At 39.0% G+C, this 16,374-nt stretch overlaps 1 protein-coding gene across 5 annotated transcripts in view; it reads right to left on the bottom strand.

The window, feature by feature from the left end:
- The window catches only part of PDGFD (platelet derived growth factor D), a 248,377-nt gene that overhangs the window by 30,929 nt on the left and 201,074 nt on the right, over positions 1-16,374 (bottom strand). For all 5 annotated transcript variants that reach the window (XM_037507913.2, XM_054693241.1, XM_054693243.1 and 2 more), the window contains 2 exons: positions 5,130-5,192; positions 254-452 (listed from right to left, as the gene is read on the bottom strand). In XM_037507913.2, coding sequence (XP_037363810.2) covers positions 254-452; positions 5,130-5,192 — 262 coding nt within the window. The remainder of the gene's footprint in view (positions 1-253; positions 453-5,129; positions 5,193-16,374) is intronic.

Here is a 16,374-nt window from a genome sequence, read left to right as displayed (position 1 = left end):
TGACAGGTAGATCTATGACTGAATTAAACCTTTCTTTTGTTTTGTGGGTTTCACAGAGTTTAGGAAAAACACAACTTTACTTGAAGGGGCAATGAGAATTATTTGTGATAATGAATCATCATCTAATTTAAATGAGGTAAATGCAAGGCTGATCCTTACCAGTTATTACTCCTAATACCCCCTATTTATGAAGAACCTATTTATGAAGAACCTTCATCTATTTATGAAGAACCTCCAAGTCTCCAGTTCTTACCTTTTGACTTCCTGTCATGGTATGATCTGCCTCGATAATGAGGGGTATCCAAATACAGATTCTCAAGGTCTTCTTGCCATGATTCTGGATTGAAGTGTTTGAGCAGGTCTTCCACAGTGTCAAATTCTGCAATTGCTTTGTCCAGGGCCTCCGCAGTGAGCGTGGGATCCGTTACTGATGGATAGTGATAGGATACTCCCTAAGAGGGACATACAGCTCAATGTACTTAGAAAAAGTCCATTGCTATGCAATACAGTAGTCATACAACTCTATGCAAGGAACATAGGCAGGCTTCTTATTTTAAGACAGCATTTGCACAAATAGCATGCTAACGTACTCTCCACAGTCTTGCCATATACCTAAGCAAAAGCAATTCATTGGTAAGTGAGAGTCATTTATTTTTTTGGCAAATCGAAAACCAGGCAGATCATATATCTTCCAGTTCATCTGGATTGCAATCATGAAAAATATATTGCCTAGAAAGAAATATTAAAATTAAGTCATCCAATTTCTGGTCTCAAGGTCCCAAATCATCCATTTCCATATCAATAGATAGCAGTGGGAATTTAAATTCTGAATGCCTTCCTTGCAAATTTCATATGATCCATTCCATTCTCCCATTTTAATCTCCATGTCCCCTCCTTACAGGTCACCTGGCATTGCAGGTGCTCTGTGAGCAGGATCTGAATCTACTCTGGAGACATCTTGAAAGAACTTGGCATTTGAGCCAGCTTATTTACTGTCAACAAGCATAATTAGCCATGAAACTGACTCTCTTGACTCCTTAAGAGTGGAAGATTCACATGGGAAACACATATTTTTTAAGTGCTGTAGTTTGCAAGTAATCCCAGCTGCCATTAACACATTCCCATGAATACTCTTTAAATGGGGACTGTCATCGAAAGTCTGGCAGGGATTACACATGGAATGCATTCCCCCATAAGTTTCCAAGCACTTACTTCACTAACCCTTGTACAATCGAGAGGCAAATGAACCATGAATCAAACATCTCTGTAAAAATTCATGACCCATTAACAAGGAAATAGCGCTCAGTCTCAAATGATTTCTAAATGTCTTCAAAGAAACTGACAAACAAATAAGATCCCTGCCTAGGGCAAATAGCTCTATCACTATGGAAAATGGAAATTAATGAAAACTTGCATTCCTCTAACTTAACTGAAGTGTCTTACTGAAAACTAGCATGTGTTACAGAGTCACAGATGGTAAAACCCACCTTTACATTCTCACTTTTCAGGTACTGTTTTCTCTTTTTGCCCAATTGAGGGCCAAAGGCCCATAAGTGATCTGATGATTACCTGCTCAGAGGAATGGCCCCCATTTAGTAAACCAAAGGGGCATCTAAGAATTAATCTGCCAGCACTGTCATTCAGTAGTAGTTTTCAAATGTGGTTTGTAGGGAAAGGGAATGGGGAAGAATAGGCCTGAGGGCAGGTGGGAGACCTGAGATAGACTGAAGAAGGTGGCAGGGCAGCTTTTTAATATAAGTGTGTGCATGTGTGTGTGCACATGACTATATTAATATATGTATATGTAGTATTCGGTGTATATCTGTGTGTGCCCATGTGCATGTGATTGTGCACACATCTGCACATATGTGCATACATGTACACACGTGCACATCTCTGTAGATATGTGTATGCATATACCATGTCTTTGTATGGATGTGTGTCTTTATGTATATGTGTTTTTTTAAAGATTTATTTATTTATTTATTTATTTATACAAGCACTAGGTACAGTCAGAAGCAAGGGAGGGTGAGAGAATTCACCAGAGCCAGAGCAGAGAGCAGAACAGGCAGACTGACGAAGTACAATGCTGAGGGGAGCAGCGGGCACGGCAGGAGAGGTCTGCACGCCATGTGGGACCCTCGCTGGCGGCCAGGGATCAAACTGGCACTGCAGAGGCTGTAGGCAGCTTTGCAGCCCAGCGCTCAACCGCTGTGCCACCGGGGAGGCCCTATGTATATGTGTGTTATGTGTGTGTACATGTGTCTGGTATAATCTGAACCCTGGTTGAAATGCATCATTTCTGCTTTCACACCCCTCTTGGTATCAAGCACTGCAGGTCGATAACACCTATGATTCAACTACCAAAATTTCAAATTCTCATTCAACTAGTACTGTCTGAAAAATCTACAATCTGCTTGGCTCATATTCACCAGGTTTATAATCAGCTTGTGTCATAGTGACATGTATCTAAGATCCCAAAAATCAAAACAAGCTGGCTGAAGTCAGAAACATGGCAGTGAATGAAAGCTTTAAGATTAAAACAACTCCGGGCTTCCCCAGTGGCACATGGGTTGAACGCAGTGCTGTGAAATTTCTGCAGCCTGTGCAGTGTGGGTTCGATTCCTGGCTGGCCAGGGAGATTCCCACATGGCGCGGCAGACCTCTCCTGTCTTGCCCGCTGCTTCCCTCAGCAGTGCTTTTGGTCCATCTGCCTGTTCTGCTCCCTGTTCTGTCCCTGGTGAATCCTCTCACTCTCCCAAGCCTCTGGCTTGTACCCCAGCTATTGTATAAATAAATAAAAAAGGACAATAAAATATAATAAAAAGATAATTAAAAAAAGATTAAAACATCTCCCTCTTTTTTTCCACACAAGCCAGAGGTACTTACAGTGCCCTAGAACTCCCTGGTTTGCTCTTAGCAGTGCCTATTGGGTCCTGTGTTTCCAGTTCTTCAACTTGAAGCTCATTTTTCTAACATTAGTTTGAACAGTAAATTCAAACCATAGGCAAAATTTAAAATGCTCCTTATGTATGGGCTTCACAGGTCTTTTTGAATTTTGACTCAGGGCCATTGGCAAAAGCACCAAGGAAAAGTAAGAAATGTTTATGAGTGATGAGGTGACCTTATAAACCCACAAGAACATGTCTCATTCATAATCATTTTAGATCTACTTTTGATGGAAAGAACTAACTTGGGTATTCCTCTTTCAACTGTTCTGTGATTTGGTCTCTTCCAGCTTTTGTTATGTGTTTATAAAAATCAACTCTCAAGCCAACTTACTTTAAAATGATAACAATTTGGGGCCTCCCTGGTGGTGCAGGCGGTTGAGCGCCGCACTGTGAAGCTGTCTACAGCCTCTGCAGCATGGGTTCCATCCCGGCTGGCCAGAGAGAATTCCACATGGTGAAGCAGACCTCTCCTGTCTCACCCTCTGCTTCCCTCAGCAGTGTATTTCATCAGTCTGCCTGTTCTGTTCCCCATTCTATCTCTGGTGAATCCTCTTACCCTCCCACACATCAGGCCTGTAACCTGGTTCTTGTATAAAAATAAATAAATCTTTAAAAAACTGATAACAATTTGTAAAAGAAAAAAATGCTCTGAGATTGTAAACCTTTTTCAATGAAGACAAAGTGGGGCTTTTGCAGAAGGTCATGGGCTGTCCCAGGACCCTTGTCCTTATACCAGAAATTTCTTAAAGCACAGAATGCTGAGGAGGAAGCTGCATCTCCTTGGTCAACCTAGAGGTTGACTGAGCACAGCCTGGACTCGGCACTCTGCACAGAGGCATTTTCAGTGGCTATAGACAGAGCTGAGCTTCCATGAAAACTCCAAATGGATGGGGCACTCCCTGTTCTTCAGAGAACCTGCGATATCCTGAATTAGTTGAGGGTTCTTGAAGCAGGTGACTTTTTGCCCTGGGAGCAGGAAGGATTAGACTGCCTAAGTCACCATGGATCACATACAAGATGAAGGAAAGCTTAGGGTCTCTGACAGTGTGGTATCTGAGATCCTACTTGCAAAAGCTGTTGTTGGTCCCTGGCTGCCACATGCCCAGGCCTCCTATCTAGCCTCCCAGCCCTGCAGAATCACTGCTCCTGCCTGACAAGGATGGTCTCCCCTTATCTAGGTCCAGATCATGCATTATGATGGACCATTCAAAACAAACAAGACACTTTAAATTTCACCCTTACAGACCCCATTAATCTCTCGATCAGGTGATGTTTCAGTTCAGGCAGCCACACCAACTTAATTCAATCTCACAAAATCCATAGCCAAGGAAATCCTGCTACAGGAGGGAATTTAAAAAAAAAAAAATTCCCCATAGAACAAAGGAGATCATACCACTTTTTGGGACAAAACAAAACAAAACAAAACAAAAAGCAACTGTTACTCAGCCATACTGACCCACTGTAGGACTATGGACAAGCTTTCTCCATGCTTTTGACTTTTTAATGAAAAAATGCTTTTGGTATCTTGTATTTTATTGCTATGTAAGTGCTGCCTACAGGACTGATGAAAACAAGGTCTGCTCTTTCTGTACAAAATAGATAAGTAGATAGAATACTGAGAAATGTCTAAATTTGGAGGAAAGAAATGAGGGCATAACCATTGTACGGTTCGAGGGTGAGTTATGCTTTATTTCCAAGTCAAATAGAACACGTCTGGTTTGCACTTGTTATCTTAATGTAAACATTGAGGTTTTTTTTTAGGTCTAAAGAGAACCTTCAAATGCAAAGGTTAACAGCTTTCCCTTGATATAGTCAAAATCATTTCCAAATTCCTCATTTGAGCTGGGACCATGGACCAGCTTGCTATGTTTAATATGTCTGAACAAACCTTTTGTTGGAATGTTCTGCTTTGAAACTGATAAATACTTAAGTCATTGTCTATCTTGTGTTCCTACAATGAGTCCTGACATTTCCTGGAAACCTTTCTGAAAGAAGGAAAAAGAGCATGTGGTGCAGCTCACTATGACCGTAATAAAATGGAAGCATAGATCATGCATGAAACTTAGCTTTGGGTCAACCCACAGATCCTTAATGCAGCTGAGATTGTTCTGAGGCTGACCTCAGCTATAACATCAGATTTTTATTTTTTTGCTGGCATCAGAAAACTAAATTACTTACTGAGATAGAGCTTGTGACTGACTCCCAATTGGTCTCCGAGGCTGCTGCAGGTTGGAAATCTTCCTAGAAGGCAAAGAACATCCACAGGAGTCAGTCAAACCTCTGTTCAATCCATTATGTATAGAGTTTCAGCCTCTCAGCCATTCCAATTTTCTTACAACTAAGTGACAACAAAAATAGCGGTCCATGCTCACTGGGACCTCTGTTAACCCTTCTTGTTCAGGATGCAGCTGTATGAATTCAGGTTTACTTACCTGCACCAGTAAAATAGAAAACTGACAAAGCACAGAAAGAAGAATTCTTAGACTCTTTGGAAAAATACAGTTATTTGAGGGAATGAGGAGAGCGAGGAGGGGTGATAGGAAGGAAGGGGCAGGACAATGGCACAGGGGTTTTGGTGGAGGGTGAGTGAAGCACTCATATACACATGGAGGTACTCCTAAATGTACAGCTATGTAAATGACTCACAAGTTAAAAAAAATGCAGAGAAGAGTTAAAATTTTAACTGGGGCCAGCTACCGGCAGTGGGACCTCAAGCAATTTATTTAATCTCTCCAATCCTTCTTTTTCTCATCTGATGCTTAATTTACAGGACTATTTTGAGGATTGAATGCATTAATTATGTAATTATTACTGGCACTTAGTGCTTCATAAAGAGTAATAATAGTTATTTTCATTATTGACATTTATTTGTTTTGAATTAGCCTCTGCATAGTGTTCAATCCTGCCTGCTGAGCTCATCTGCAGGATCAGGGATCTTTTCAAAGATAAATGAACTGACAAAGGGCTATTCATGAGTCTATCAAGGAATGTCAGGAAGAAGGACAGAGGGATGGACATGGCTGTGTGAATGACAATGTGCAACCCACTGGAGGAAAGAGGTAAAGGGTAAAGGACTTCATGCATTTGTGAAAGCAATGGACTCAGACAAAGAAACTTCTCTTACAAGACAAACTTCTCTTCAAATTGTACCAATTAAGTTTCAAAAAATAAGGGTTGATTCACCATTTTTAATGTAACAGAGGGGTTTCTGACCCCACTAAAATAAAACATCTTGTTTAATTTCTTCTAGTCTGACCAGCGAATAGGGCATATTTTAAAATGATACTGAGAAAAATTCGGATTGGACAGTGTATTTACTCAAATATACTTACTGAATGAGAGCTAAAAATCAGGACTAAATTTCATTAACATTTTGAGGAGCTGAAAGTGTGTCGTTAATTGCTTATGATGAGACTGGTTTATCTATAAATGTCTGTGCTGAAGAAAAATTTTAGTTGTTACTAATAGAGAACTGAGTGAAATGTGGGGTTCAAGGAATGAACATCTCTTAAATGGACATCATTATTCTAATCTCAGCTGCAGAGGAGATAGGAAAGAAAGAGAAAATGTGGTCTGTGCACTCTGCTAGAATATACAGAATATACATACATTCTGCTAGAATATACAGAATACACATACAAAGGACACTGAATTCCCCCAGCAGGAGGCTGTGTGCAAACCAAGGAGGTTGGCATTTATATGAATCTTCATAAGCTGGTGGGCAGGTGAGACTGGACAAAAGGGCAATCACTTCTCCAAGTTTTAAATAGACTGTTGGTGTGAGGATACATATGGGCAAGAAAGAGGAACAACCTTAGTGAAGAATTTTCATTTCCACTCATTCATTCAATATCTGTCAATAACCTATGTTACATACTCTAAGCTGAGGGTAGGATCACAAGGAACTAAGGAATGATCTCTGTCCTCAAGGAGTTAAAAATGTAAACATGTAAGTAGTAAAGTACAACAATAAACTCTCAAGGGGATCTAGTTGGAAAACCATGGAACAGTAGAAAATTCTACCTGGAGAGGAAGTGGGTTGGCAAAGATTTTACTTAAGGAGAGACTTGAACTGAACCTTCTAGATTCACATAAATGGGCCAGTAAGTAGAAGGTTACTTGCAGAAAAAGTGGGGAGAGAGAGAGAGAGAGAGAGAGAGTGCACACCAGCACACCAGCCTTACACAATGTGAGGAAGTGATATGTTAAAAGGAGGAAGTTACTAGGGAAAGTGACTATGTCTTGTTGGAAACTGTGTTTGCGGGTCCAGTACAACATCCAGGCAGAGAGGGTTAGGAGGTCATCTGCTGTATGATAATGAACCTCAGGAGAGAGACAGGAACTTAAGTTACTGATTAAAAAATCATCAGCACAGAAGCGGCAATTAAAGCAAGTGATGGATTATGTTGAGTACATGAAAACAAGAAGAGGACAATCTTTAAATCTCAGAGCTGGAAAGAATTTAAGCATCATCTTATTACATGTACTGATATATATAATTGTCCTTACTGATTCATAAATGGGTTTAATTTAAAAGCAATTTATTTATATCATTTTAGAATTGACTGATATTATCAATGAAAGCAGTCACTTTGTTAGAGGACAATGATAAACAGGTGTTTGAGAGGCAAGGACATTGAGCAGCTTAGCTGTGCCCAGAGGTCAAGCCCAAAATAAAACTTACAGGCAGTCCTGACAACACAACTCTAAAGGCAGTATAAATACAGGAGCTGAATTAAATCAATCTGAGATGCTTTGGCATCCATGCTTGGGGGAGGGGGGGTGTCTTTCCCAGATTTTGGCAACAGCTCCTGGACACTGCCTGGGGGTGTAGGGCTTCCCTCACCATCCCTAAGCTGACCACTCACAGGAAGCTCTGGACCTGACTGTTGCTTGCTTGTTGGTCTTCCAACCTCCCTCCCCCTTTGACCTTTTGACTGCCAACTGAATTGTATGCTTGTACTGTTGTAATGTGAATTCCCCAGATAAAATCATATGGTAATTATACGCAATGGCTTGAATCCATTAATGACCTGAGTCCGTAAGTCCAGATGGATGTTAGCTCGCTGAGCTCGGAACCTCATATTATATACATCTTCATTTTAATTATTAGAAAACCAGTTCTCAGAGAGACAAATGGCACGTCTTCTGCACGAGACCATCTGCTGGGAAAACTAGGACCATCAGAGCCCACTCCTTAGTGCAAGCTTGTGGTGATCTTTCACATCATAACAACTGGCTTAGATAATTATATAACAGGGGGAAAAGACAGAACATAGTCCAAAAGGGGAGTCAATAAAAAAGCAGGAAAGATATAAAGCAGCACGTTGGTGGAAGTTTCTTTGAGGACATTCTTTTAAGTACTCTTAGGTATTTAGACTTCGTAGCTACACTTATAGATTCCGTGAATTTGGTTTACTTCATTTTCTGGCATAGACACATGGTGAAAATACTCGTTAAGCATATTTTCAGCATAAAGGGCTTTTCAAAGCATATGCACCCAGACAAATGTTACACAAAGAAGTTTTAGTTTCTTCATTGTCTGGGCTATAGGACCCTCATCAAACTTCCATAGGCACAAATGATAAAGGATGTCATTAAGTTCCTGATAAAATGTACATTTATCTTCTCCTAGCAACATGAATATTAGATATTTAAAAGAAACTAAACTTCTTTTATTCTAAAGATTTGCCATTATTTGTAAATGACATATTTAAAATGAGCTTGTACAAGGGAATGAGGCCCCTTATAAAATGAAACTCAGGAACTCCAAATTATAGCCCCGAAAGAAGAATGTAGGCATGGGCAAGAACATAACAATGCTGCCTTTTAAGCTTTTCAATATGATCATTTCTCTTCTCTGCTCTTCTCCCCTCCCTTCTTCTTCCCTCCCCTCCCCACCCCTCCCCTTCCCTCCCTTCTTCCCTTCTCTTCCCACAACCTCCCAAGTCAAAGATAGCAGCGAATCTTCCAACTGCCTGTTACCTTTCTTCAATGCTTCTGATTTTACTCTCTTGCTAGGTTCCACATTCCACATGGCAAATGGAATTATTTCCCTCTCCCCCAGCTTTAATGAGCTATAACTGACATATAGCATTGGCATTGGCTAAGCTTAAGATGTATAATGTGATGATTTGATACCTGCATATATTATCAAATGACTACCACAATAAAGTTCCTTATAAATAAGGTTAGTCACCTTACATAATTGCATTGTGTGTGTGAGTGTGTGTGTGGTGAGGACATTTAAAGTCTACTCTCTCACCAACCTTTAACCATTTAATACAGCATCATTAACCACAGTCACCATGCTGTGCTTCAGACCCCCCGAACTTATTCACCTTACAACTGGAAGTGTGTATCTTTGACCAACAGCTCCCTGAGAGCATGATATTCCCCACACCCCAGACCCTGGCAAGCACTACACTTCTGTTTCTGTTTCTGTGAGTTTCCTTTTTTGATTTTTAGACTCCATATCTAAAAGACATCATACAGCTTTTGTCTTTTTCTGTATGAGTTACTCACTTAACATAAGGTCCTTGAGGTCCATCCATGTTGTCACAAATGGCAGGGTTTCATTCTTCCTCCTGGCTAAATAATATTCCTCTCAAACACACACACAGACAGACACAAACACACACAGACACACACATTTTCTTTCAACTGTTAATGGGCACTTAGGTTGTTTCTGTGATTTGGCTACTCTGAGAACACCTGGATAAACATAGGGGTGTAGATATCTCTTTAAGGTAGTGATTTCATGTTTGGGTGTGTGTCCAGAAGTGGGATTGATGGATCATACTCTAGTTATAATTTATTTTTTTTAATTAAAAAAAAATATTTGTTTTTATACAAGAACCAGGGTATAGGCCAGATGCTTGGGAGGGTGAGAGGATTCACCCGAGAAAGAGTGGGGAACAGAACAGGCAGACTGACGAAATACATTGCTGAGGGGAGCAGCAGGCGAGTCCGGAGAGGTCTGCCATGTTATGTGGGATTCTTCCCGGCTGGCCAGATCAAACCTGCGCTGCAGAGGCTGCAGACAGCTTCAAAGTGTGGAGCTTAACTGCCTGTGCCACCAGTGAGGCCCTATAATTTAAATTTTTGAGGAAGCTCCATACTATTTTCCATAGTGGCTGTACCAATTTACTTTCCCACCAACCCTGCACAAGGGTGCTCTTTTCTCTACTTACTTGCTAACACTTGTTATTTCTTGTCTTTTTGGTAATAGCCATCTGTAAAGAGGTGAGATCTCGTGTTTTTGACTTGCATTTCTCTCATAGGTGATATTGGGCATCTTTTCACTATATATATATATATATATAAATCTATTCATGTCTTCTGCCCATTTAAAAATATTTTAATGAAATTATTAAATTATTGTGTCATATAAGCTCATTACATATTTTGGATATTAACCTCTTATCAGATATGTGGTTTGCAAATATTTTCTCCCATCCCTTCGGTGGCCTCTTCATTCTGCTAATTGTTTCTTTTTCTGTATAGAAGCCTTTTAGTTTGATATATGTTCACTGCTTATTTTTGTATTTATTGCCTTTGTTTTTGGTATCACATCTGAAAAAAAATCACTGCAAGAGTCAATAGGAAGGAGCTTCTAAGAGTCTAGGAGTTTCAGGCCTTGCACTTATGTTTTTAATCTATTTGGAGTTATTTTTTTCTAGTGCTATAAGGTGGGCATCCATTTTCATTCCCTTGCATTTGAGTATCTTATTTCCCCAACATCATTTCCAAATATTAGTCGACACATATGTATGGGCTTATTTCTGGGCTCTCAATTATATTCTATTAGTATCTTTTAAATTGTAAATCAAATCACTTTGCCTTCTGCTTAAAAACCCTCCAGTAGCTTCCTATTAAACTTTGGGTCTAGCCTTATTGGATCTGACCCACCGTCAGCCTCATCTGGCTCCATTTCTGATGGATGTTCTACATTTCTTACGAACTCCACTCCCACTATACTGGCCTTCTAAGTCTTTCAAATCAAATTCCACTTCTGTTCTTAGGTATAAATCTGTTGTTATTATGTCTGCCTAGGATGTGCTCTTTCTAAGTGTTTCAGTGACAGCCAACTCATCATTTAGTGCTCTTTCAGGTAGCAAATAGTTGGAGAATTTCTTTGAACACTCTATTTGCAGTTCCTGCACTTGAGTCCTCTATCCACTTTACTTACTTAATGTTTTTAAAGCATTTATGCTTATTTGAAATGCATTTATATTTGTTTTACTGTTGATTATCTCTTTCCCTAACTAGAATGTATGCTTTAGAATGGCAGAGACCTTGTTTATTTGTCCTCTGTTCTTGCTCAGGTTCCTAGCTGAGTATTGGTACACTGTCCAATTCTGTTGGTTCTCAGTGCATGTTCAGGGAAAATGAACACAAACACGGGCAAAGAGGTTGTCTATAGCCAGAGTTCATGCTGATCAATGGGTGCCTGTGACACTGTTCACTGCATATTTTTAATATTATCTTGAGCACACTGCTTGTTTTTTCAAACTCCGGGCTAATGGAAGACAAGCTCCCATTTTTGTTGATGGTTTTAGCACATCACAGCCCTTAGCATTCATTACTTAAAAGCAAAAATAGAACAAACAGTAAAGAATCATTTAAAATATATCATACAATCCACCTTATAAAACATACTTCTGTTCTTTGTTATGGCAAACTCAGAGAGGTATTTAAGCCATGTCCCATTCTTCTGAAGAGAGAAAAGTATCTGCTACCTCTAACAAGTTGCTACAAACTCAGAACTCGATTTTTTTAGTTCCTGTTCTTGAACTGTAGTATGTTCCATCCTAAAAAAAAAAAAAAATTAAGAGCTAACATTTTTGTAACTTTATTGCCCTCAGTATGAGGAATCTTAGCATTTGGTGGTATGGGCACACTACTAAGGTCATCTAGAGGTCTAATTCCTTCCCTTGAAAGATAAACAAATGGAAGCTCAGAGTCAAATAGGTTGCCCAGGTTCCCAAAACTAATGGTTGGAGTCAGGATTAGTACCCAGGAAGCTACTGTATATTTCTTAATCACATGTCCTTTCCAACCCACACTACATGAACAGTTAATTTACAAGGGAGCATACAATGGTATTGGTAAATACAAATGGTGTTGGAAAAACTGGACAGCCACATGCTGAAACTAGACTACTGTACCTGACACCATACACAAAAATTAACTCGAATTGGATTAAAGAGTTGCATGGAAGATCTGAAACCATAAAGTACAAAGAAGAAAAGACTCTATAACATTGGTTTCAGTGATGTATTTGGAGAATTGATTCCAACAACACGGGGAACAAAAGCAAAACAAACAAATGGGAGTACATCAAACTAACAGGATTCTGCACAATGAAAGGGACTATTACTCAGACAAAAACACACCCTGCCAGATGGGAGAAAATATTTGCAAATCACACATCTCATCTGACTAAGGGCTGATCTCCAAGATCATGATTTATCATCAAGGAAATGAAAATCAATAACACAATAAAATAGCACCTCACAAATGTTGAGAAAGGCCCTTTTCAAAAGACCAGAAATGAGTGTTGACAAAGATGTAGAGAAAAAGGACCCCCAGTACAATGTTGGTGGGAATGTAGACTGGCCCAGCTACTATGGAAAACAGTATGGAGGTTTCTCAAAACATTAAAAATAGATCTTTCATTGTTTTTGTTGAGTCTCATCAGCTCTTTGTAGATTTTTGTAATCAGTCCTTTATCATTAGTGTTGGGTGCAAAAATTTTCTCCCAGTCAGTGGGGTTTCTTTTTGTTTTGGTTATTGTCTCTTTTGCTGTGCAGAAGAGAAAATAATCCAGTCAAAAAATGGGCAGAAGAGCTAAAAAGAAACTTCTCCGAAGAGGAAATACAAATGGCCAACAGGCATATGAAAAAATGTTCAATATCACTTGCAATCAGGGAAATGCAAATCAAAACTACCATGAGATACCATCTCACACCAGTGAGAACGGCACATATTAAAAAAAAAAAAAAAAACTAGCAACAACAAATGTTGGTGAGGATGTGGAGAAGAAGGAACTCTCCTGCACTGCTGGTGGGAGTGCAGACTGGTCCAACCACTATGGAGAGCTGTGTGGAGATTCCTCAACCTACTGAAGATAGAGCTCCCGTATGTTCCAGCAATTCCACTCCTAGGTATTTACCCAAAGGACACAGAAACATCAATTCCAAAGAGCACCTGCACCCCTACGTTTATAGCAGCACTATTTACAATAGCTAAGCTTTGGAAACAACCCAAATGCCCAAAAATAGATGACTGGATCAAGAAGATGTGGTGCATATATACCATGGAATATTACTCAGTATTCAAAAAAGATAAACACATGCAATTGCAGCAACATGGATGGAGCTGGAAGGGATCATGCTCAGCGAAATAAGCCATAAAGAAAAAGAAAAATACTGGATGGTCTCACTCATAGCAGGAATCTAGAAAACCAAAATAAGGGACCAGGAAAAAGAATAACTATAAGAAAGAAAAAAATCAAAATCAACAAACATGAACCAGAGACACACTATGGGGGGTGAGGAGCAGGTAAAAGAGGGATTGGGGTCAAAATAAGGGGGTTGCAATCATATGGGGAATATAAAAATAAAATTAAAAAAAATAGATCTTTCATATAATACAGCAATCTCATTTCCAGGTATCTACACAAAGAATGCAAAAACACTAATTCAAAGGAATTTATGCACTCTTTTGTTCATTACAGCACTATTTACAATAGCCAAGTTATGGAGACAATATAATCTAAGCAGTGGATTAGGAAGATGTGGTCTACAGACACAATGGAATACTACTTGGCTATAAAACAAACATGAACTCTTGCCATTTTTAAAAACAGTGATGAAACTGGAGGGGGTTACACTAAGTGAAATTAGTCAGAAGGACAAAGACAAATAATAAGGAATTCCACTCACAACTGGAATATAGAGAAACAAAACAAAGGAAGAGACAAAACCAAAGCAAACAAATCCCTAGGAATCCGACTGTAGAACTGAGGCTACCAGATGAGGAGGGTGAAGGTGGGGAGCAAAGGGGTGAATGGAGGGACCCCAGTGAACTATGGTGAAGGACTATGGGTGCACGGTGGTGGAATCATATATGTGTGGAAACATACATGTGAGGAGTTGTGAACCTGTACCTATGAATGGTATAGTGTTGCATAACAATGTTATTTCAAAAATTACAATTAAAATTGAATAAATTTATTCTTAATGTATAATCGCACATTAAAATAGATCATAAATATATTTTGGCAATGAAACTCATGATTTGGCATTCTGAAATAAAATTCACTCCCTCATTCTCTGCATTTTACTTCATAGAGCAGTTTTGAAACATAGATAATATTCTCAGATCTTCACTTTTTAAAATAGCTTAGTATGCATAGTTTGGCTTGTATAAGAGAAGGGCAATAGACTAGAAAGTTAGGGAGGTACATAAAAATAAAATCTCCAAGTACTGCATGAAAATACAGGTAAATATTTATATAGTCATAATATGGAAGAAATATTTCTAAGTATGAATGCTAAAGTTAGAAAACATAAAATGCTATACACTTCACATACACAAGTTGTGGTATATATCCTAAAAAAGACTAAAATGAAAAGTAAAAGTAAAACAAATTAGCAAACACACTAGTAACATATGTAACAAACGACATCCTTAATTACAATGAACTCACAAATCAAAAGATTCTAAGAGTATATTCCATTTCCTATAATTTTTTTTAGAAAAAATATAAACTGATTGATTATTGACTGAAACAAAAAGGGAAAAATGGATTGGGGTGAGCACAATCATATTGCCTCAAAGTCATATATGTTGAATTATTAGATTGAGCGGGGTTTCCCATGTATTCCCTGGTAGAAAGTGAAAGTCTTTCTGTAAAAATACTTCTCACCAATTATAAATAGAGAATTCTTCAAAAATGGGACAATAAAGAATAGTTCTGGTGTGATCACCTTTGGCTTAACATAAAACATAGTTAATGCAACACAAGCATTTTGATATGGTGGACAACATACAATCTTCTATTAGTTCAGAGTCAGGCAGGCATTTGTCAGTCTCTCTCTTTTTTTTTTTTTAGATTTATTTATTTATTTATACAAACACTGGGCACAGTCAGAAGCATGGGAGGGTGAGAGAATTGACCAGAGCCAGAGCGGAGAGCAGAACAGGCAGACTGACGAAGAACTACACTGCTGAGGGGAGCAGCGGGTGGCAGGAGAGGTCTGCGCGCCATGTGGGACCCTCACCTGGCGGTTGGGGATCGAACTGGCGCTGCAGAGGCTGCGGAGCAGCTTCACAGCCCAGCGCTCAACGGCCGCGCCACCAGGGAGGCCCTGTCAGGCTCTTTTTAAGGACAATTTATCCACAGGCTGACAGCAAATATAGCTGGGGATAAAAGAACACTACAGATAATTAATATTTTCAATAATACTCTTCACTATTAAAGATTAAGGTACAAAAAGCAATCTCCATTTACAGAAAGGCTACCTCTAGATAATTCTTTCTTGCCATCAGTCATCTTGAGCCTATCCCAGAGGTCAATGATATATTACAAGCTAATAAGCCATAATTGACTCATTCCTTTTCCCAGGCAAGCTTGTACCCATTTCATCATCGAGTGCCCACAATGGCAATGGATTCCCTCTGCTGTCCACTGATAGTCTAGATAAGGACACTTGTCTTTGGAATTTTTGCAGAAAGTTGTTGCCAGGACAGTCTTCCTAACATTTGGGATAATTGGGTGTAATACCTGTTCCTGGCTTTGGGGGAGGATGGTTGTTCGATTTTATCCTAGGTGATTATGCTGCATGTAAGCAGATGAGCCATACACTGCTCATTGTTTAGAAGTACATATTCCCCCATCTCTTAAATGAAAACACGTAGTTACTGGGATTTTAAAAAGCCTTCAACCAAAACCATCTTTAGCTTATCAAGGATGACTTATTTGGGGAAAGTTTTAAGAGATATATGTCAGAGTGTTTCCCCTAATTTTGAAAAAAAAAACTTTCTTCTTTTTGATGTTTTATGGTTTCAAGAGACAGGAAAGTAATCTCTCTCATAATTTTATCTGTGCTTCTTGACTAATGCTTACAGGTGTTTCTTTTAAAATGCAAAAAAATAAGAGGGAGTCATAAAACGAACAAATATACTATCAACATTTATTCTTTCAGTGAATGCATTAGTTTATGGCATTGCTTAGTTCATGACCTACATGAGCAAAATTCAAATAATTCTAAATTCATTTGGAAAACTGTGCCCAGGGAAATCCCTATGGGGGACACTCCTTTATAATTAAAACTGATATCTTAGTACATGAATTTTAAGCCTATAGTCCAAGCAACATGGATGGAAATATTTATATACTGAAGTCCTAACTTCT

Source organism: Talpa occidentalis, unplaced genomic scaffold (assembly GCF_014898055.3).
Source record: "Talpa occidentalis isolate TD23 unplaced genomic scaffold, MPIMG_talOcc4v2.1 talOcc4.12, whole genome shotgun sequence".
Taxonomy (NCBI): Eukaryota; Metazoa; Chordata; class Mammalia; order Eulipotyphla; family Talpidae; genus Talpa; species Talpa occidentalis.
Note: the sequence above shows the minus strand (reverse complement) of the source record. Positions and strands in the feature narration are given on the sequence as shown.